Raw genomic sequence first — 24554 nt, 5'->3', positions numbered from 1 at the left:
TCTCTCTGTGGTAGCTGTTTTTAGTTCGACTTTCCCAAATCATATATGAGGCTTATTCAGACGCTTGTAGCACAATAGGCTGCAGTTACAGTAGAAATAAAAAAACAAAGAAAAGGCTTATGTTGCAAATTGAGGGCTAACCATGCTGAAATATTTCTCTTCTCATGTTACTCAAGAAGCTTTTCCATAACAACCTCGGCCGAATGTCATTTTTATCATGAAAAATATGTTCATGCAATCTTCTCCCGTTCTTTTCCAGGAATTACTCGTTCTATGCCCTTGACAACCAGAACCTGCGCCAGCTCTGGGACTGGTCCAAACACAAGCTGACCATCCTGCAAGGACGCATGTTTTTCCTCTATAACTCCAAACTCTGCATGTCTGAGATCCGTAAGATGGAGGAGGTCACGGGAACCAAAGACCGACAGGTCAAGAATGAAATCGCCTCCAAGACCAACGGAGACCAGGCTTCATGTAAGAACCTCAGCTCTGGAGACAGACATAGTTACTATGGCGACATAAACAGAGAATCAGCCCTGGCACACACGCAAACATAGTCGCAGTTACTGTTATGACGGTCATTTCCTCCCCTCCTGTTTGCAAATGCCTTCCTGCAGATCTTTTACTGACACAGTTTAACTAGGAACAACCAACAGAGCAAAGCCCTAACGAGTATTAAACAGTGACATAGTGATATGAGCTGTTTTTGTTCTTTCCATTTTAAACTACATGTATGATTCAAGTTAAGAGATAATAACAGTGTAGGGTTTGTAAAAATTGTTCAAAGATGTGCTCATTGCTTTTTTTTTTTTTTTTTATAGATCTGAAAACCAGACTCTTTTTATTTTTTAATTTGACATAAAAAGGCAGTAAAGAGGAGGAGAGAGAGGGGAATAAGTTCCCAATAACCAAGACCTGACCCAAGACCTGAGTCGGACCAGATCCAAATTTTATTCGATCTAATCAGTTCTGGTAGGATCCTGTTCTGTTGCCACAGATCTTGGGTCTATGTGATGTTATTTAATTCTCCAGTGGATATGTGCAGATCAGCTCTGATCATGTGGTGTGTTGTAATCATCACAGGAGAAAAGAAAATGTGTTTTTTTGAGGCAAAATGGAGAGCGTGAATTGTGAAGTTCAGGGGAAAATGACTAAATCGACTTTTTTGACCACAGCTGCTCATTAATTGGCGGTGCGTTATTCTGCTGCCAGTGTCTCTCGCTATCAGGGTCGACTGCAGTCTATTTCTGACTGGTCCTGGCCTCCATTTTTTTTTTTTGAAATATATTTTTCCATATCAGGTTTGGGTCGGTTTTGCCCACTGGTCTTTTTCATATCATAAAGATGTCTACTACATATACTCTAGACCAGATTTGAAGGTCAGGACATTGCAGCGTCATGAACAAATTGAGCCACTGAGTTGCACCGAGCCAGGCTAATCTTCGGGATAATTTTTCTTCATAAAGTACTTTGACAAATTTGCAGAACGCTGATCCAGTACCTCACATGTGCTTGATGGGTCAGCAATCATCTTCTCTTCAGCTTTTTTTGTCAGGTTACCCTCTCGGAAGGTGTCATAGAAACTCCAAAACACACTTTTATGCAACATTTTACTGAATTCTGTAGCTCTCAGCTCTGCCCTTTTGAAATGTTGTTTTGCGTCTCGGTTATGTAATTCGGTCCTATCCAACCATCCTGAAGGCAAAGACAGATTAAAATGTTCACACTTACGTAAATTAAATATTATTTGGCATGTTACCTGTCTTGAATTTTAAATTTAGGGAGGTAGGTAAGTCTTATCTAAACCTGATCTACCCAAAAATGATTGAGTGGATGAAGAAGGGCGGCTGCTCCAGGCATCAGATTATTTTCATACTAAATCAGATGTTTCTCCACTTGTACCTCCCTGTAACAGAGATTTAAAAACGTACATGATGACCTTTCCCTTTATCTGTTTATTGCTTTTCACTGACTAATGTCTTTTCTCAGGTGAGAACCGGCTGTTGAAGTTCACCCAGATCCGAACCATGAGCGATAAAATAATGGTCAAGTGGGAAGCCTTCTGGCCTCCAGACTTCAGAGACCTGCTGGGCTTCATGGTGCTCTACAAAGAAGCGTAAGTTAATCCTCAGTCATGACTCAGTCACAGTCCCAATCAGACTTGGATCCCTGCCAGAAAAAATATTGTTTTCAGCTGCTTAAGTACTTCATAGATAAGAAAAAGCTGAATAGAACAGATCAGCTAGATCTGGTGGATAGTGGTAATGTAAGTTCCTGATTCACTGACTCATGTGTGACATTTTGAGGAAATTGTGGGAACTGTGGAACATTTGAAAATGCGTCGTCAAATTGATTAGATATGTTATGCAAAAATTGTGTAAAATATCAAATTTGTTGTCTGTTCTGATTCATCACTTAAAGTCTGTTTTAAAGGATAATCAGAGATTTCTTTTGAAACACATTATACATGTTAGAAAATAATTGCTGAAAACATGTTGAACTCTGTAGTGCTGAACTGTGGAGTTAGACTGTGAAACTGCTTCTCACCATTTCTGTGTTCAGGACAGCTGCGGTCACAACAGTAGGTGTAAACTCTCTGGGCAGAGTAGAAAGATCTACACTTAACTATGAGATATTCTATGTTAGCAGAGCAGTGCATCTCAATAATGGCATAAATGCACCGTCCCCCACACCGCACCTCTGGTCTTACTGGAGTCATTAGCTGTTGTATCCGCTCTGAGGATGTCGCACCCCGGTAGCTCAACGGTTCTATCGGGGACGCTACTGTTAAGCCGTGTTTCCATATAATCATGTAGTTGCAGTTTATAATCCTTTTTATGAGTGGTGAGTTCATCCATGTTGTTCATCGGAGGTTGTACATCGGTGAGGAAAATGCTGGGTAGAGGTAGCCGATGAGGAGTTAGCCTTAGCTTACCCGTAGCCCTCCTCTCTTTCCTCGTTTGTTTACACTCTCTCCCAGCCGGTGACGCCCAGTTGATAGCCACCAGTGTCTTGGTATCAGCTGTTACTGATGAATGGGGCCGTTTTCGGTTGATTCGGCATGAGTGTTGTTAAGTTCAGAGTCTCAGAGGCTGTTCAGTTGGGCCACGGTTTCAGCACCTGCAGCGGACACGCCTCCAGCATTTCAGAGCAGAGAATACTGCTTATTATTACGATTTTTAAACTAAATACACTAACTTCATTAGAACATTTGGAGTTTGTATTTTACTCTGCTCTTTTCCTCCTCTGATAGATGGACAGATAAATATGACAAAGTGCTGGAGAACATCAAACTGAAACCTAGTATGTGCTGTCGAGTAAAATCTGATTTGAGACCCCAATAACACGTTTTTCATTTGTATTATTGTTTTTTCTCCTCAATAGACCTTTTCAGAACGTAACCGAGTTTGACGGGCAGGACGCCTGCGGCTCCAACAGCTGGGTGATTGCTGACGTGGACCCTCCGCCTCGATCCAATGAGGGTGACAAAGAGCATGTTGAACCAGGTCATCTCATCCTGCCGCTGAAGCCCTGGACGCAGTACGCCATAATGGTGAAGACCCAGCTCTCAGCCTCCGATGAGCAACAGGTCCACGGAGCCAAAAGCGAGATCATCTATGTGCGCACCAACGCCACCAGTAAGACTGATTCAGATTTATTCACTGGTTCTTTAGTAAGAAATATATCCATGACACTGGATTAAATATTTATATTATATTTAAGGTTGTATTGTAGATTGTTTGCAGACTGTTGGGAATTTGCTACTAGCTTAATTACATTTCCCAGTAATGTTAGGGTTGCATAAATATCTTCCAGATCATGTAACATTTCTAGTAGTGAGCTATGTTTTCCACTGAAGCTGGAATGATGCTTCCACAAAGATACACAGAGAGGGGGATTATGGGTAAGTCACAGAGGCTCATAGAGGAGCCGACCTGCACACCTTCAAAATCGCAACAACACGTCATGCAGACCTGCTCAAACTAGCTGATTGGTTAATGCAACTCCTGTCGGTTATAAAGGTTGTATGTACAAATGTAAAATAAACACAGTTCAGACTGTTCAGAGAAGCATGTTTTAGCCCTAAGCAACAGGTTTAAGCAACCAAACGCTACAATATTTTATTTTCTCTTGCAGACAAAAAAAAAAACACCCTCCAAAATGATCGTGCTGCACGCTGCCGTCTTTTCTCCCCCAGATTCATCATCCGTCTTCTCATTCAATAGAGAATCAAGCAGGGGGCTGGTTTGACAGTACGGCTGCTGTCATCCTCCGGTGCGTCATTCGGGGCCGTCCTGTCTCGAGTGACGCTCTCTGGTCTGCAGCCCATCTTGTTCACTCTCTGCTTCACCCCGTCGACCTCCCGGGGCCCCTCCAGTAATTTAATGATAGTGATGTTTAAAAGTCATTACACGCACAGTACCAGTCAAAAGTTTGGACACACCTTCCCATTCACTGGAATGAGTAAGTGTGTCCAAACTTTTGACTGGTACTGTACGTAAAAAAATCAATATTTACGCTACTGATTTCGTTCCCACAGCAACAGTCGAAACAGCACAAGAAAATGCCGTGCCACCTTTTCAAAGACGTTTTATCCAAAACCTTCTGATCCGTAAAAAAAAAAAAAAACAACAACTGTGGAAACACAAGTCATACATTCAGGTTACGGGAAGCTCCAGATTACAGGTTGTCAAGTTCTCCTAGTAAGAACTAGACTACTATACTATAGTTCATTTAACTATTTTTAGGGCCATCTTAAATCCACAGTTCCTGCGGTGTTACTATCATTGACTAGTGGATTCAGTGTTGTGTGTGTCAGTCTGGCTGCTGCCCAAATGTCCTTGGCACGAGAACAGGGAAGAGGAAGACAGATGTCACGATTCGCCTGGGGTGCCACCGACCTACAGGGTGCTACACTGTGCAAGGTGTCTGCATCAGTCAGTCACGCAGCAATCATAAATCTCTTCCCCTAGTACCTAATTGTACTCTGCCACCCACAGAGCGTGTTGTGTGCAGTTTTGGTTCGTCGTAGTCATGATGGCCTGTCTAACTGGCTTCCTTTTAGACAACGTGCGCTTCCCTCCTGATAAACCGCATCAAACATGACATCCCCCGCTCGCACGAAAAAAAACAGGCTTCCAGCAGAGACGCATCATTCAGTCAACCAGCCGTGTCAAGGGAGGGTTGTTTTCTACCCGTCTGGCAACCGCTCCGGGTTCCTGGTCTGTGTCATGTCTAACCAGCATAGCTCGTCAGAAGGGCAAAGCTGTCATTACAAATAAGCTGTTGCCGGTGAAACTTTGTCTGACAATGCAGTCGGACCAGTGTGTTGCACCGTCATGAAACAGGGACAACATAATCGCACTGTGACAACAAAAGCTCGGGTCTATGTGTCTCCTCAGGGTTCAGTGTGACATCCCCCCCCCTCACGCCGCTCCTTCCTCTCAATCTATTCTCCTGCTCACGCACTCCTCATGATGCACGCTTGTCAACAAGTAAATCTTTGTTAGATGATATTTTTTTTGTCACTTTCCCTCTCAGAACTCTCACCGCGGGCCAGGACTTCTCTTCCGAAGATGTGAAGTGTGTCTTATTTTAACACCCACTCAGATTCATATGTCTACTGAAAAGACGCCTCGTTAAACAATCAGATATAGGGTGATGCCAGTCAGTGTGGATGCCACACGTAGCCGGTAACCTCTTTTCCTACTTTCAGTGCGACGCTTTGTTGTCAGCTCGCCACAGTTGATGCAAATCAGAGCCCACAAAACACAATTAGATTTACATTAGAATAAAAAACAATCTGTCCTTGAAACAGTGGTTATTCAACCGCCAAAGGCATTTTTAGATTTATTAAATCTCACCAACAACGTGCATTCGAGGCTGGTGCCAGTCTCCATCCTGCTTTTGCAAATCACAGACTGAGTCATGTTTATTACGCCTCATGCATTAGTGCTGTTAATCTGCATTCACTAAGAAGGATCAAATTAAGAATAGAAAAATATACGTCACATTGCACTTTGTTTTGCAGCTCAGAAACACAAGTGACTCTACAGTTACAATGTGTCCTACATGAAGCGATACTGAAATTTCACTCATGCACCACATACCACGTGGGGTGCATATCATGCGAAGCTTGTCGCCACAAAACTGATCGTTGTGATAACGAGGGTTATTAAAGTAAACTGGATACATAGATGTTTAACGAACAGCGTCTATAACTTGCTAAAAAAAAGATTTTTGAAAACATAAATTGGAACTGAAACTACTTTACATTTGTGAAAGTAAACAGTCTAAGATACATCTAAGATAAGAGGAAGAAAAGAAAACATATATATTCATTTTCAATGAGCATGTGAAACCAGCTGGTTGAAGGTAATGTAAATAATTTTAGGATTATTAAACAAAACCACACCCAAAAAGACTGAAAACTAGAACTGAAACTAAAAATCTAAACCACAGGTAAATACTTAAAAAAGAACTAAAACTACCAAACCCACACTGAAAACCATGATCATGCTAAAATTGAAATATGTGGTTCAGAAGACATAAAGTGTCCGTAGTTCTTAAAAATGTCTGTAATGTTTTGTCTTCATTACCTCGTCAAATACGGACAACTGAGAATTAAATGAAATCTGTCACACTATCATGAGGGGAACACATACATCAAACTGACGGGGAATACCCAAAGCAAGCAGATGTCTGTCCCACAGCAGCACTGTGCCAGTAAGCCATCATCATCAGTTGTACTGTAACATGACATGCAAATTAGACTGAAACGGCACTTCTGCTCTGTTATCTTTGATAAATACTTTGATTAAAAAGAGAGAGAGGGAGATTCATTTATAGAGATGAGATAAGTGTGACAGTAATGTATCGGAATTTTTAGCACAAAGTCCCAGATAAACATAATGGAAAGGTATACTTTTTAAAAAAATATACTTTCTTTATTTATACTTGATTTACTTAAGATGGGCATTTCCTGGTAAATCCCACTAAGATCAAATTTAATTTTACTGAATGTCCTAAAGACTGATGCAGTGATTGATTTGTTTGGTAAAATTATTATGAGAATCCATTTTACATTTTAGAAACACTAAATTTATTTTACAGACATTTAGAAAACATATTAAATTCTGAATTACCCAACTGAACAATCAGCTCACAGTTCGATATACTCGCAGTGTTTTCAACAAAGTAATTTAGGACAAAGACCTTTTTTAAACAGAAAATCAGCTCATCAATTGACACAGTTTATAGTGTTATTGTAGGTAATTTAAGTGCCTCCAGTGATGTTTAATTTAAAAATATATTATGATTTTATAGTTTTATTCATAATTTACTTTACACTTTAACAAGCGTAGCTGATACAAGTTGTTTGTTCCCATTTATTTTTCAGCTCATTGATGCATATTCTCACATTTTAAATAATACGGTCGCACTTAGCAGTAATCGTTTCTCCTTTATTCAACAACTCCCTCTCTATTTCTGTGTCTCCCCAGAACCCTCGGTCCCGCTGGACCCCATTTCCTCATCCAACTCTTCTTCCCAGATCATCCTCAAGTGGAAACCTCCCAACGACCCCAACGGCAACATCACTCACTACCTGGTCTTCTGCCAGCGCCAGCCTGAAGCCAGCGAACTCTACAAGTTTGACTACTGTCAGAAGGGTGAGCCACATTGTTTGTGGTTGTCTGTGTTAGTCTGTTTTGTTGGTCTTGATTGAGAGAGAGAGAGAGAGAGAGAGAGAAGATGTCTTCAGAAAATAGGAATCAGAAAAATGTGGGTTTAACTTCTGACATTTCCCAATAAGGTTTCATTTGTCCTACAAAGTCTGGCAGAATCATCTCAACCCACAGTTAGCCATGCAATTTTTGGAAGAATTTTTGGGGTATTTTTATACGTTTTGACAGTCGCGAGATGACAGATCACCAGCCGCACCCAAACCGGGAGACGTTCACTCATGATCAGAACCTCAACCCCTAAGCCACAGGGGTGCCCCATCCAAGCCATTTTCAATCAAAATTAAAACATTAAAACATCAAAACTACTGCTAAGACGTCTTCAGACAACAACAGAAGAATGTCAACACATTGTGTCTCAGCAGCAAGAGGATACAGACAAAAATGTGAGGTAAAGTTCAACATTCAAGAAACTTTGTCTGTCACATAGTAACAGAAATTCCTCGTTGGCACAGCTCAGTCGAAGACAAAGGCAGACAAAGGTAACAATAACAATGTAAAATAAGTTATGAATGCTTACATCAATACTCTTATTCAATGCTGAATGACGTGAGCAAAGTGGCCTCTATGTGAATTGAACTGTTGTCCCTAAGAGGGATAGCGCTGCCTTGTACCAACCGAGCAAGAAAATAAGGTGCAGGAATCTTGTTTGGGTGGCATTCAACTGAAACCTGGCACAGGGACAGGCAGGATCTGCCTTTCACTCAGGCTCGAGGTCAGACGCAGTTCAGACATTTATCTTGGTTGAATTATTGCTGTCACGGCCTGACCTATGTCGATACTCTGCCATCTATGCCCTTCCATGTTAGCACACAACCAAACCCAAACTTTCCTCTTTTGAACACCCATAACTCCCACACATCCAGGGAAATGGGAGTCTGCGGGGAGGTCATGTCACTGGTAATTTATCTCCACTAGGAAGGGTGAGGACCTGAGGATGACAATGACAGACGTGGCCCTCAGGCGTGTGTGTGTGTGTGTGTGTGTGTGTGGGAGGGTGTGTATATGGATATTTGTGCACAAGACTGTATAGTGCATCTGTGTTTATGGCACCTGTCATCTGATTGTATGCTTCTCCCCACCCCCCCCCCCTCCCCAGTATGTCTGTGTGACCATGTCTGTCTCCATTTCACCAGGGATGAAGCTGCCATCACGGGTGCCCACTCAGGTGGACAGTGACGAGGAGCAGAAGTGGAACCAGACGGAGGAGCAGGGCCAGGGGACACGATGCTGCGCCTGCCCCAAAACGGACAAGGAGCTCAAGAAAGAGAAAGAGGACTCAGAATACCGCAAAACGTTTGAGAATTACATCCACAATGAAGTCTTTGAGATCAAGTAAGACAGCTGACAACAAGATTGTCTTTTAACTATTAAATGTAAGAGAACTGCAGCCTCTGTGCTTTATGATCCATGAACGTCGGCCTCACGAGAATTATTTTCCGAGGTTTGAGTGAAGTAACACTTAGGCTACACCCACACTAATACGTTTTCGTTTTAAAATGCATGACTTTTGCTACGTTTAAGCCTAGCGTCCACGCTACTCCGTCGTTTTCGAACCCTAAAACGGAGACTTTTGAAAACGTGTCCTTCCCTGATTCATCACGCCCCTATCACACAGTGATGTTTTCCGCCACTTTGACTGCCTTATACTCGTGTTACTCTCAGTAACGGTTCCACCTCGTTGTCAGTTCAAGCAAAGAAACCTCGTCTTACTTTTCGCCATTGCCGCTCTTCCTCCTTATTACTTTCTGCAACCGAGCGACCAACCACAGAGTAGACGACTGCCTCCTGTTTACACCGGTACACGCATGCCGAGTGTATGTGAATGGTCATATGATATGTGTTTTCAGGTGTTGGTATGGACAGAGATTATTTCGGAAAGCGTGCTAAAATGCTCATGTGGACAGAGATCGTTTTGGTTTTAAAATGAAAACGTATTAGTGTGGACGTAGTCTGAGGCTTTTAAATTCACTATATTTTAGATTTTCTTTGTCCTCATGTTGATAAACTCAATCCAGTTCAACTTTGTTTTCATTTTAGCTTCCCACACAACAAATTAAAGCTCTCATGCACCATCTTGTGTTTGGTATTCAGATCATGTTAATCACTATCATTCAACAGTATCAGAAGTCAAATAGTGTTACTGAATTCTACCATATAATACTTTATTTTTAAGTGCTTTGGAGTACTACAGGGATCCAGTTAAAACTTCCCATCCACCTATCCCTTACATTGACAGACACACAAAAACAAAATAGGTTTGTAAATACATCCCAGCACTATCTATTTTACAGTACAAAAAAATTATAAAGGGACCCTTTATAACACTGTTATGCTCCAGTTACTTCTCCCGGAAATCCCACCTAATTTTCTTTTAAATTTATTATGAATTTTTCTTCTTTCCTCTAAACATCATATGCTGTAAATTGAATTTAATGTCTTTAATGTATTATGTAAAGCATTTTTAACTTCCCCTGCCTTGTATAGACGCACAAGACAGCGACGGTCTGTGATGGGCATCGCCAACCGAACGCACCCTTTCCTCACCACCGCCCCCAGCCCACCCGGGGGCACTCACATCCCTGAGGATGAGGACGAGGAGACCTTTGAAAGCACCAAGACCGTGGTCACTGCGCACGCCACTGTCATCTCCAATCTGCGCCACTTCACCAGCTACCAGATCGAGATCCACGCCTGCAACCACCCGAGCGACGCGACCCGATGCAGCATGGCAGCGTACGTCAGCGCCCGCACGATGCCTGAAGGTAAGGAGGCACTAACAGGTATTCTTCTGTCACTGTTACTCTGTGGGTCTATGTAATAAAATCACATCATCATCAAGATTAGATGAGACTTTATTGATCCGCTGAGGGGAAATGTTACAGCAGCACAAGAAACTGTCTGAAGAGTTAGGAAACAGAAAAAAGCAGCTATTTATAATAACAAACACAGCAAAATAAGAAAATACAGTAAATGACATTCAAGCATTATAAGAAAATACAGTAAATTGGGTGTAGTAATCTGAAAGATTGGTTCTCAAGTGTTCATTACTGGAGGGATGTGCACTTTATCCTCAAATCTACTGTTAAAGACCCCATGAAATAGGCATTTGAGCTTCTTGGAAGCTGTGTGTTTGAAGTGGCAACCTCGTGTTACACTAGTGGGCACAAACCTAAAAGTCCAACTAGTAAAGTCATCACAAATTTTTAAACAATCCCAGCTTTCTGCCCGTCCATCATCCATCAAATCAAACTGCCTTTCTTTCCATATCTGTTCATTAATTTACACTTAAACTTGATGAAAGGTTTAAACTTTAAATGTATCCCTCACCATCATCCTCACTGTCAGTGTTGCAGTGTCCAACCATCCTGTTTTTAGATTTTTAATCATGTTTTTTGGGGGGGTGGGGGGATATTTTTGCTTTTAGTTGACAGGTGACAATGTAGAGAATAAACAGGGCGCCTGGGAAGAGAGAGGAGTATAGTCCTGCAATAAAGATCCACAGCCAGAATCAAATCACATGGTCACATTGTGACCATTCAGCTAGCAGGTCATCCCTACTGCTCATCTTGTTACTCCAAACAAACATGAGTTTCAAACGATATGGCTTTCAGTTTTCTATATTATTCTTACTGTCAACAAATCTCGTGTCCAGAGCCAAACCAACAATAAACGGATGCATCCAAAGCCTGATATATCTTATACATCTGTGTCGTAAACCTCCGTTGTTGTCCAAAAACTATTAAAAACACATCAGTGAGCCACAACGTTGCACTGGGTGACATGTTCCTTTTTCACCAAGGCCATGGTTACCGTAGTTTGTTTAGTAACAGCTCCAAAGACGAATAACAGCGATAACATTTTCGGTCTCGGGAGAGTAGTTCCTTGTAAGGCAGATGCCAGTGCGCATATGTGGGAACGCGGTTCCGTTTATAGTGCTTCATCTTTGGAACCGTTTCTCAACAATATCTTTAATATCTTTTGGACGACAACAACAAGGTCTACGGCACAGAGGAATACGATATATCAGGCTTTGGATATACACACAATACTCGTTCGTTGTTGGTTCGGCTCTGATTTGTTGACAATAAGAAAAAAAATATAGAAAATCGCCAGTTTTATCCTTTTAATAGAATAAGATTCACAAAACCTTGTGACCTTGTTCTCCGCAGACAAAGCTGATGACATTGTGGGTCTCATCAATTGCGTCGTGTCAGAAATGACGGTGGACATCACATGGCAGGAACCTTTAGCCCCCAACGGCATGATCATCCTGTACGAGGTCAACTACAAGAGACTTGGAGACAGCGAGGTAAAGATGCAGTGATTTGAGTCATCGGGTCACTGGGTTCATGGGTTCACTCTGAGTTCACCACAACATATAAACACATATACTTATTCTTACCCAGAAAGCCCATTTGATAATCACTTTCTCATTAAAGACAGTAGCTCGGCCTTGTAATAAAACACAGTTTCTAATTGAATTTATATGTCTTAAACAGCCGTGCAGCACAGACAAATATGAGACGCAATACTTATTACTCAACCCTTTTTTGAAATTTGGCCCTGTGGTCTCACTAATGTCATTTGGTTGATAACCTTAATGGAGAAGCAATTTCAACGTCGGACCATGTTTTAGTTGCTATGGAGACAGATCTACAAAACATTTGGCTGTTGCTGAGGACTGTTATTTGCTGTGGAAAACACTAAGGCATAAAAAAACAACTCAGATGTTTCCACAGTGGAAACATAAAAAAAAACAAAACACACAAAACAGTTTTAACATCAGAGATGAAAAAGTATCCTGTAAGATGAGTCAACAAGCCAATTTTAAACCCTGGAAATAATGAAGCTGTTTGTTGTTCACAGCTGTTCTTCGCTTCTTAACTGCAGTGTTGTTCTTGTACAGGAGCTGCACCACTGTGTGTCCAGGAACATGTACAAAATGACCCGGGGCTGCAAGCTGAGAGTGATGCATTCTGGGAACTACACAGTGAGGATCCGGGCCACCTCGTTGGCTGGGAACGGATCCTGGACCGAGCCCACGTACTTCTACGTCCAGGACACAAGTAAGTCTCCATCTGTCATGAAAACCGAGCCAAGAAGATCTAGTTTAGTAGGAAAATAATTCGATAATTTCATATCAAGAAAAAGTTCTTTAGACAGTGGTTGAACACACATATCTACACATTTTATTTTACATTTTATTAAGTGATCAGCTGCTTTCATAAATCTTAAAATAAAGCCAAGAAATTAATTTTAAAAATCTGTGTAAAAAGCAGAATGGGAAATGGGATCCTTGCAGTGACCTCACTTAAGCATTTTCAACAAGATAAAAAGCCGCCACTGATTGTACTTGAAGCGTATTATGTTCACAGAGCGGCGTATTGATCCTCGCCGCACTTTCATTTGTGGGTTTAATAAGAGCTCGTTGTTCGTACTTCACCTGAAACATGACTCAATGCCTTTGCCGGATGTGTTGAACAGCAGATCCTCTCAACATCTTGAAGATCGTGATCGGACCCGTCATCTGCTTCGTCCTGCTGCTGTTTGTGGCCGTGGCGGGATTCGTCATGTTCAAGAAGAAGTACGCAGCGTTCACATTCTATCAAAAACTGTCATTAAATGTCTTATTTTATATTATGTCAGTGTTATAATTAAATGTGTTTCTCTTTTTTTCCTTTCAGTCAAACTCAAGGGCCGAGCGGTCCCATCTACGCCTCCTCAAACCCGGAGTACCTGAGCGCTAATGACGGTAGGCATTTTTAGACATGTGATCAAAACTAACGAAGCAGTTTGTTTGTTTTTTTTGTTCACCTTAGTTGAAATAATTAAATTGAAAATTAAAACAGTTTTGTATTTTCATGGCTACTATATACAGTTCATATGCTGAATTTATTCAGAACAAAGGTTAAAATTTCAGTATTGGAGCCTTTGTTATTGTAGCCTTAGTATAGATTGTAAATACATAGATACATATATATGGAAAATATATTTTATACATTTAAATTTATTTTGTATTTTTCTGTATTGATTGTGATTTTATTAGATTTTTATCTCTAAAACCAGGTAACTTAGATACTAAATTCCATGTTATCATTTTAAACCGTCACCTGCTTTATACTCCTTTATGTGGACAAGAAATAAGATTATTCTCTGGTTTTGGCAGTGACTTGATTTCTGAAACGTTATGCAAATGAAGACAAATCCTCTCCCAGGTTAAGAGATTAAGAGAGAGGAATCCTGTTGGAGAAACCTTCTTATTTGCATGTTATTTGTGTAGTGAACACGATGACGTCTTTGCTGAACAGTTGGCAAAGTAAGGAAAAGGTGTTCTACAATAAATAAAAGTAATACTTCAAACAATAATAAGCACGTCTCTTTAGGCTGCAGCATCACGTACGTTTTAATTAAACATTTGAAACACTCTAAATATGCAAGTCTTGGTTCAAAAAATGGTGGAGAACAGGTGAGAAACCTGATACCCGACAAACCTGTTTGTTAAGTTTGTTGCTTTAACCTGATTTCTCCCTCTTAACCTGCTTTCTTGTGTACATGTAAACTCAGTCACGATAAGCTACATGTGTCACATGATCATGGAAATGTGCCTGCAGTGTACGAGGAGGACGAGTGGGAGGTGGCCAGGGACAAGATCAATATTTTGAGGGAGCTGGGTCAGGGATCCTTCGGCATGGTCTACGAGGGCATCGCCAAGGACATCATCAAGGGCGAGGGGGAGACGCGCGTGGCGGTGAAGACGGTCAACGAGTCCGCGAGCCTGAGGGAGCGAATCGAGTTCCTGAACGAGGCCTCGGTCATGAAGGCCTTCAGCTGTCACCACGTGGTGAGGAGACACGACATCTTTCGACAGAGAGATTAGACTCGCATATAAAAAAAATGACATATTAAAGAGCAAAGTGGGGTATGAATGAAGAAACTATTAATTATGCGACCCCAATGGTATGTTTTAACAACTCTATAAAAAATTAGACGCAGTACTGATCTAAAATAGTAAGAACTAAATGTCTCATCATGTAGTAGAACCAGATGCCTCCTACATTTAGCTGTGTGAAGAGCAGCAGCTTCACCTTGCTGTTAACGGTCTGATTCTTCATGATTTCACGTTATAATGATGTGAAAAAACCCTCGTCCTTGTCTCCCAGGTGCGATTGCTGGGTGTGGTGTCTAAAGGCCAGCCCACCCTGGTCGTGATGGAGCTGATGACCCACGGGGACCTGAAGAGCTACCTGCGATCTCTCCGTCCTGACGCTGAGGTAACTACGCTCACAAACCAAATCTCCAAGCGTCTGATTGGTGCTCATGTTGGTTTTTAGGTTAGACTGAATGTCTCCTTTGGTGAAGTTACAACAGTATACATGCAGATATATATTCTGTCATATAATTCTCTTCACTTTTGCGTTATATATACACTAGATTAATGTTTCCGTAAGTATTTTTTTTTACCATTATGCAAGTTTTTTACAGCTTCTTTTCATCCCTGCATGTAAAATGATTTTTACAATCAAGGGCATAAAACAGGACTAACAAACTATCAGTGGTTTACATCTTATTTTTGCTTATTTTTACTCCACTTAAGCTCTTCAGCTGGTTTTATTGACAAAATTAGGCTGTAAAAGTACAGTGGTTTTAAACAAGGATCTGGACTTAAGACTCACCACATGTTAAAATGCAAACAGTCTAATTTCCATGACGTTTATATGAATCTGCAGTTTATTTGCAGACGTTTAACGCCATCTGCTGTTAATCATCAGCAAGATTTTTGTGTATTCTGGGCTAAATCATATCTACCAAGCATGAATTTATTTGTGTCATGTTATTACAAATATCTGAAACTATTATACATTTTCAATTATGATTGCATGATATTAAATTATACTTTTAATTTGCTTTTGAGATGTTTATAAACTAACTGTATAAGTCGATAATCCGTTTCAGTGTCACCTCCCAAGTGTGCAAATATGCAGATGGCAGTTGGATAACAGTATGAAGGTGGAGGACTGCAATTGAGTTACTCGTTGGTGACAGACAGTCGCATCAAAAAAAGTCTTGTTTAAAGCCGAATACCAGTCCGCTAAACTGTTCCTACTCAGCTTTAATCAACTTTTGGTTTTAATAAACTTGATTGTTTTCTTGATGATGTGGCATCTGAGAAACAAACAAAGAGAGAAGAAAAAAATCGTGAATCTCCACATTAGCAGATCACAAAAATGAAAAATCTGTCTTTCGTCCATCAGAACAACCCCGGGCGTCCGCCACCCACGCTGAAGGAGATGATCCAAATGGCCGCTGAGATCGCAGACGGCATGGCTTACCTCAACGCCAAGAAGTTCGTCCACAGAGATCTGGCTGCCAGAAACTGCATGGTAGCTCACGATCTGACCGTCAAAATAGGAGGTACGTTTGTATTTAGCACAACAGGCATGAAAGAGTTTTTGATTTGGTTAAAGTCACTATGAGCTAAATTAGTAATTTTATGACTTTGGTGCCTCCCAGTGGTGGTATCAAGAAAAGACAGTGTGTCAGACAACAAGGCGAGCTGCTACTTACACCACTGTGACAGTAGATTGAATTTGAAATTTGCATTTAACAATATAGGAGCTAATTTTAAGATGGAGGTCAATTAAATATTGTTAATGTTTGTGACCGTGTTTTCAGGAAAAGGTGACAGTAGTGTATTTGAGAATATGTTGCTTTTTGGAGAAATTTGTGAGCTGCTATAACGGGTTCTTGTATTAATAACTGAAGATGCTTGTATGGCAATAAAGATATAAATATGCCACATACAGCTGAAGAAGTTAAGTTTGGACTGTGTGTATTTCACTAGACATGCATTATGTTGTGTTTACTGCAGGTATCCGTTAATGCTCCCGTCCGTCTGTGCAGTTTAGACTTTGCCACTGTCACCCATATATTCATTGTAGATATTTAACAGTACGTTTCATAAGTCTATACAGAACAGACATGAGAATTAAACAAAACTAAACAGCTTTCAAGTGAAATCAGTTGTTTATATTTAAAACACAATATAACAGCTGCAATTGGGATGAAAAAGATTAAACGTATTTTAAAAGCAGATAAAAGTAACCAGTGACTCTGAAAAGTTGTATGTACGTTTGTCTACAGAGAGACACATCGAAAGACAACAAATATCATAAATTTTGATTGTAACTAATTTATAAATTAAAAAATCATCTTTTCTTGGCAGACTTTGGCATGACCAGAGACATCTACGAGACCGACTACTACAGGAAAGGAGGGAAGGGTCTGTTGCCCGTCAGGTGGATGGCGCCGGAGTCTCTGAAGGACGGAGTCTTCACTGCACATTCAGACTGCTGGTTAGTAATAATTTACGTTTGGGTTTTATTGGTAGGTCGTGTGGGGGAAGCACGTTGCTGAGTGATAGTGGCAGCAGCGAAAAAGTGAGAAAATAAACATGGAGCAGGTCCAAAAATTAAATGTTAAGAAATCCAGTTTTAAGGAGGAGACTCCTAAAACTTAGCAGCATGTTTAAAATCAGTAGCAGTTTTCTTTCTAATAAAATCCTGTTTTCATATTTTATTGTATTATGTTGTATTTTCATGTTGTTCTTTTTGTGTTTGGTAAATTTATCAATCTTCCAACAGTGTTTCCTGTTGTGTAAAGTTGTTATAGAACATCTTCACAGAGCAACACAGGTCATAAAAACAGACCAGAATAACAAACAGTAAACACATTACAAATATTAAAATGTGTTGCTAACCTGCTCCCATCTGATCTTTTCATCCGGCTCTGTTTACCAGCATCGCAGCCTCCGCCTCTGCCCTCTTCCTGTTCACTGCTTCGAGTGTTTACAGACAGATTTACTCTGTCAGGTGTCTGTTTGACCTGTCCTCATTCTCCCTGTGTTGTTGTTGTTGTTGTCTCTTCTCCGACCTGTTCGCCAGGTCATTTGGGGTCGTGCTGTGGGAGATCAGCACGCTGGCCGAGCAGCCGTACCAGGGCCTGTCCAACGAACAGGTCCTCAAGTTTGTCATGGACGGAGGCTACCTGGACCGGCCGGACAACTGCGCAGACAGACTGTGAGTACAAGAGAAGAGCAATGATTGTATTGTAATATCTACATTTCTGCTACCTGAGTCCAGTCAGTTTTATTTATAATAACTCAAAACCACACATTTGCTTCAGAGGACATTACGATCTGTACAACAGACTGGAAAAGAGAAAGAAACTTCAGGAAGAGCAACAGAGGACGGATTTTTCTTGTAGGATGCACATAAATGCAATAGATGTCTTATATACAGTCTGTAGAAGGGGTCACAGATATATGGTTTTATTTTTAAAAATGGCAAAATAGTTTCCTGAACAGCTGGGCAGAGTAGATTTAACAATGGTCACTCAAGCAGGAGTAAATTGTACTTATATTTAGCTGCAAATTCATACACATTTGGTTTGCTAGTTAGTATTTACAGCATCAAGATAGTGTATGTGGGACTGACTCAAATTTATTATAGTGTCCTTTTTAATAGTAATGAAGGAACATGTGGTTTAAATCTGGTTTTGACAAAAATGGAGCTCTTATAGTACAGAGGAATAAGACACACACAGACAATACTGATGAGAGGAATCAATTCATTGATGGTTTTGGTGTTTTTAGGAGATTTGCTGGCATTAAAAACATGTAAATTATCACCAGCCTCATCCTTTATGTTACAGTTAATTTATATTAAGTGAGGTGTTTTTACTCACACTAGACAGACAACTGTTAACAAGAAGAAGAAAAATACTTGGTAACATTCTGACATCATTTTACTTCGACACTAATCGCAATCTCACTTTCCCCTCACTCTCACGCAGACACAACCTGATGCAGATGTGCTGGCAGTACAACCCCAAGATGCGTCCCACCTTCCAGGAGATCATCGAGATGCTGCGCGAGGACCTGCATCCTTCCTTCCAGGACTTCTCGTTCTTCTACAGCGAGGAGAACAAGCCGCCCGAGAGCGAAGACTTTGACCTGGACATGGAAAACATGGAGAGCATCCCGCTGGACCCGTCGTCCTACTCGCAGAGGGAGCAGTGTTTGGACAGGGACGAGGCCTCCTCCATGGGTCTGAGGGGCAGTTACGAGGAGCACCACATCCCCTTCACACACATGAACGGGGGAAAGACCAACGGACGAATATTGGCCCTACCGCGTTCAAGTCCCTCCTAACATACTGTACACATCCCTCACACACACACACACACAAACACACATTGATGCTATAGATTTAAATATATTTTTGTTTTTTTGTTGTTGTCATTTTATATAGATCACACTTTTATCACTCTCTCTCCAGAGGCCCCTCAATATCTCAGGACCTTATTTTTCTCCTCAGATGCCACAAACACACACTACAGTAACGTCCACGCATGGATGCCAGAAGACACTTTTTTTGTATTTAAGGATGAACGTCCCGCGTCCCTCGTTCATGATTGTAGTTCATATACTGTATATATATATTGCCAAGTTTGTGCTAGACTGGGTGGATAATGGATTCAACTGTGAAACAAACTCTCGACAAAACAAGAAGGCTGCTAAAACCCACTGTCCCCTTACCCTGAGTCCAGACTGTGTCCCTATTTCCCCTTTACTACGATAAAAGGGTTCATCCCCGGGTTGCTAAGTTTTGGAGATAAAAAAAAAAAAAGAAAAAAAAGTGCCCTTCTATTTTGTCTGTGGCCTACACCAGTTGTCATGGAAACTGTGTCTGAATCTTTGTACGCTCGTGGTTAAAAAAAACAACAAAAAAAAAACAACAACAGATGACGAACTGAAAAAGACTTTGGGAACTCTCTCTGTTGGATGGTCAAAGACGGTCCATCCTCGAACAAACTCTTATCCACTGGAGAAGCTGGTTGAAGTGGCTTACCTCCTCACACTCTGCAGTATTCCAAAATGGCACACAGGATAAACACAGGATTTTTTGGCCGGGTTATATTTTTTTAATTTATTTACATGTTTTTTTTTTTTTTTTTTTTTTTTTTCTTTTCTTTCTTCCTTTTTTTTTTTTTTTTGAGTTTTCACATTTACAGCTGAAGGATATTTAAACTGTTTTCAAAAAAACATGTTGGCGAACGAGTTCCTCAGATTGACCAATAGCTGCTTCTTTGGTATATTTTAGTGGGTATAGAAGATAAAATATATAAATATATATATATAAATATATTATTGATGTTTTTGTACATAGCTAATATGTTGTCATTCTTGAGGTATTTCTGGTCATAGAAAATGTTTTTACATGTTAGTCTCTTATGTTTATTTTTTCTAATCCAGAAAAATCATACTAATTAGCATTTTTGGACTCATGATCAACCAACAGCACTTGGTCTTTTTGCTATGCGATGCCCCGCGAGGAGTGTTTGGCGTCTTCAGCTTAAGATGTCTGCCCATCATATCAAGATCAAAATAAAATGTAAATAATGCAGCAAAGGTGCATCCAAGAAGAGGCTCTGGTAGTGCTTCTGTTGTTTCTCATTATGTCGTTTCTCATGCATGTGTTGTGTTTTCCGGACAGTGTTGAGTTTCTTTAGTGAGTTTTAAGATTGTCTTGTGTATAAAGAGGGAAAATTGTGGGATAATGTCAGTGAGTAGAGGATGGTAGGAGTAATATTCAACAGAACCATTGATCCAAAAATATAATGTATACCTGTAAAAGTAATTTTATACATTGGCAGATATTCGTTTTTTACAAAACAACTTAACTGTATACAATCAAATACTTTTGGCAGTGTAACAGATATTTTACATACATTTGACATTAAGGCTGCAATTAATGATTATTTTCATTATTGATTAATCTGTCTGTTATTTTCTCAATCAATCGATTAGTTGTTTGGTCTATAAAATGTCAGAAAATGGTGAAAAATGTCGATTTGTTTCCCAAAGCCCAAGATGACATCCTCAAATGTCTCGTTTTGTCCGACCAACAGTCCACAACCCAAAGATATTCAGTTTACTGTCATAAAAGACTAAAGAAACTAGAAAATATTCACATTTAAAGAAGCTGGAAACAGAGAGTTTTGGTATTTTTGTTAATAAATGACTCAAAAAGATTAATCAATTATCAAAATAGTTGGTGATTAATTTTCTGCTGTTTTACACACAGATAATCCAGGTTTTAAAAAAAAAAGGACACTGAAGTGAATTTAAAATACTTCCATGTGTACTCATGATTAAGGTATTTAATATTTTCTACATACTAACAATACACTTAATTAACTAATGATATATAATTAGTGCAATTAAAATATACTGAAATACACTTGAATGCACTAGATTGTGCTATTTTGAGACACCATTAAGTTGCACTTCAGTGAGTTTAAATACATCTTTTTGTACTAAAGCTGTAAATGTACTAATTGTACATTGTATTTTTGTAGTGTACTAAGGAAGACTCCACTAATGTACACTTTAAGTTTCATTGCTCATCAGTATATTTATTTCAAGTACACTAAAGTACTATTAGAGGAATAATAGACTTCAAAGTAGAACAATGAAACACAATTTTAATATATTTTTCTGGTAATTATATTTAACACCAAAAAATAATTTGCTTCAAAAAAATTTTACCTGGGATTTTATATATGATGACAGTAAATTTTTAATAAACTTCACCAGAGATGCAATCATGAAAATGATCATAAAAACTGACTTAAACAGTCAAAAGGGTTAAAACACACATGTTGATATTATTATAGCTGTAATAAGTCACTATCAGCCTGCCAGTGGTACTTTGTCACATATTGGTTGGTTTCTTTGAAAACAGAATGAATGAAATGACATGTTTTGAATGCTATGTGCTTTATGAGGGATCACGTGTGAAATGTTATAATGTTGGATGGTTGTCCTACAGTTTAGACTTCAGTGTTTTACTGCAGGTTTGACTCAGTAACTGAAGCTGAACTCAGTTGTGGTGCAATGATGCCGCCTGCTGGACAAAAGTGAGCTGTGGTGACGAGAGAGAGAGAGAAAGTTTCACATTTCAGTGACAAAGCCTGACGTGAAAACAAAATAGTTTTCAAAGTGAGTTATTTACTATCACCTGAAGGCAGTTTAGTTGAGGTCATGCAGGTGTAATCATCCCTAAAACCATGTGTAACTCCAACATGTTTATGACCCTCTAGTGTCTCACATATGACAAACAATATTATTTAAACTCCACAAAAGCCCCTGGAGCTTGTAAATGGTATTTACACTCTATGTCCTTAAATGAGAGGTTCACAATTTTTCAAGTTTGTCTTAAAATAACAGTCAGGTGCCAGAATGAAAGAGTTTTTTTTGCCATAATCATTCCTCCTGTTCATACTGACTATTAGAAGATTCCTTAAAGCACTTACAATGGAAGTGACGAGGGACAAAATCCACAAGCTGACTCCTGTGTAAAAATGTATTTAAAAGTTTATCTGAAGCTAATATGAAGCTTCCAAATTAGTCAAATCGAGTAGGTATCCTTCAACGTTACAGTCTGTTTAGTGCCAAAGTTCCTCTTTTTGTTACTATACTTCCACCGCAGCTCAACAGGGAAACACAAAGAGGGAATTTAAATGTGGCAGATATCCACTTGAATGACAAACTCAGACTGCTGAAGCCTCATATAAGCTTCAGATAAACTTTTAAATGCATTTTTTGCACAAATGACTATGTAGACACATTGTGGATTTTGGCCTCCATCACTTACATTGAAAGCACATTTGAAGGAGACCTTTTAACAGCCAGTACGGAGAAAGAGGAAAACCTCTTTCAGTGTTCATATGTGGTCACCTGACTGTTGTCTTAAGATAGACTTGAAAAAATGTGAACCTGTCGTTTAATTAACCCACCAATGTTAAAAACACCAGTAAATCTAAACATTAAATAGAATGAGGCAATACCAAGGGGGTTAATAAGTACCCTACTTTTACTGATTGCACTATTAACATTAGTCTTAAAATAAAGTAAAGTATCCTCACCACAAATATCTACACTGTTGCAAATGACTCTCAAGCACTTCCAACCAAATAAAACTGACCTCTAATCTTTGGAGTGTATCAGTGAAGGATAGAGGATTTTATATAAACCTCAGACTGGATGAAAGCTTTCTTTTCCGGTGCAGTAAAGTACTGTAAAGACCACTGTCCCCTCATCGCTGCTCAGCTGGATGAACCTCTGCTATATTTTCATTCTTGGTCTCTGGAATGTAGCATCCATATTGGCACATCTGTCTTTTAATTTACCCTCCTTCAACAGTGAATATGCTGTTAATATTCCTATTTGAGAAACGTCACATCAGCTGTTACTCTTATCTCAATCTGTCTGGATCACTATGTACAGCCTAAATCAAAGTGCAAATGAAACAATTAATCAATCTGTCAACGGACAGAAAATTAATCTGCAACAGTTTTGATAACTGATATAATGGCTGAAATAATTTATGAAGCATTTCCTGGTTCCAGCCTGCTTTTCTTTGTCTCATATTAAAGTAAATTGAATATCTTTTGGCTGCTGGTTGGACAAAACAAATAATATGAAAATGTCACATTCTGCTCTGCTTTTAATATTTTTTGACATTTTATTGACTTATAGACTGATGATTAATCAAAAAACAATAATGGTTAGATCAATCGATAATGAAAATAAATATTATTTGCAGCCTCAAATTAAAATTTGCACCTATTGAATTATCTTAAATTCTACTTAATGTGTGGACAAGTGGGATTATATCTCTCCATATTTAACCCAACTGTCTCACAGACAAAGTAAAGGAGGTAAAAGTCATTAAAGTATAGAGACTGATCCAGTTATGAAATTACCTTCATGCTACTAACTTTTTAGTAGTTAGTTCTATTATTTATATATATATATATATATATATATGACCAGTAGTTTTCTAAATACAGTAAATACCCTTTAGCCCATTTCTGCCACAAAAATAAAAAAATAAATAAATGGAAATACTCATTTAGTCAAAATTATGAGACACTCACTTTCTTATTTATTCACTTTAGATCATCATTATAGATTTAATATTATTATGAGAGCTTGGTAAGAATTTTGAAAGCTCAGTTTGTTCATAATAATGACAAACCTTATATGTTAACTGTTACAAAGTGCTTTAAAATCAAGATAAACACTTCAGCACATTCAAATTAAGTCAAATCAGGCCACAAAAAATACAGAGAAAGAAACAGAATAAAATACTCAACAATAAAATAAGATAAATAAGATTTTTAAAAAGGATAAAACTGTCAACTGTCAGTTAATTTAATGCTCAATTAATCCTCCTGACTCATGTCTGGTGATAATAAAATTATTAAAAATGCTTGACTACAACTACTACCTAATCTTCAAAGCTGCCTTCATAAAAAAAAAAGCTTTTTACCAAAATAAACAGCATCTCCATTTTCACACTAGCTGGTTTTCACCCCTCTTACCTCCAGTATGCGTCTTTGTTTCATGCAGAGAAGGAAGTACGCAGGGACACAGTATTCAGATCCTTTACTGAAGTAAAAGTACCGATACAGCAGTGTAAAAATACTCCATTCTAAGTGACAGTCCTGCATGAAAAATCCCACTTGAGTATAAGTACATAAGTATTAGCAGCAAAATGTACTTAAAGTATTAAAGTAAAAGTACTCATTTCGTCCCTCTGATTGATATATTATTATATATGACATCATTAGATTATTAATACTGAAGCATCAGTGTTAGAGCAGCATGTTACTGTTGTAGCTGCTGGAGGTGGAGCTAGTTTCAACTACTTTATATACAGTTAGCTAGTTTAGTCCAGTGGT

At 39.2% G+C, this 24554-nt stretch overlaps 1 protein-coding gene across 2 annotated transcripts in view; it reads left to right on the top strand.

Moving 5' to 3' along the window:
• insra (insulin receptor a) overlaps window positions 1-20228 on the top strand; it is a 57261-nt gene extending 37033 nt beyond the window's left edge. The window contains exons 6-21 of one of the 2 annotated variants that reach the window (XM_044367300.1): window positions 260-474; window positions 1990-2116; window positions 3385-3638; window positions 7503-7670; window positions 8879-9077; window positions 10230-10507; window positions 11915-12054; window positions 12652-12811; window positions 13233-13329; window positions 13430-13497; window positions 14357-14586; window positions 14906-15016; window positions 15998-16157; window positions 16969-17098; window positions 17687-17821; window positions 18597-20228. In XM_044367300.1, coding sequence (XP_044223235.1) covers window positions 260-474; window positions 1990-2116; window positions 3385-3638; window positions 7503-7670; window positions 8879-9077; window positions 10230-10507; window positions 11915-12054; window positions 12652-12811; window positions 13233-13329; window positions 13430-13497; window positions 14357-14586; window positions 14906-15016; window positions 15998-16157; window positions 16969-17098; window positions 17687-17821; window positions 18597-18954 — 2830 coding nt within the window. In that variant the 3' untranslated portion in view covers window positions 18955-20228. Of the gene's footprint in view, window positions 1-259; window positions 475-1989; window positions 2117-3384; window positions 3639-7502; window positions 7671-8878; window positions 9078-10229; window positions 10508-11914; window positions 12055-12651; window positions 12812-13229; window positions 13330-13429; window positions 13498-14356; window positions 14587-14905; window positions 15017-15997; window positions 16158-16968; window positions 17099-17686; window positions 17822-18596 lie in introns of both variants that reach the window. The other variant, XM_044367299.1, reaches the window with a different exon arrangement.
• The last annotated feature ends 4326 nt before the right edge of the window (window positions 20229-24554 follow it).

This window comes from Thunnus albacares, chromosome 12 (genome assembly GCF_914725855.1).
Source record: "Thunnus albacares chromosome 12, fThuAlb1.1, whole genome shotgun sequence".
In the NCBI taxonomy this organism is placed as follows: Eukaryota; Metazoa; Chordata; class Actinopteri; order Scombriformes; family Scombridae; genus Thunnus; species Thunnus albacares.
This window is presented reverse-complemented; position numbering and strand designations above follow the sequence as displayed.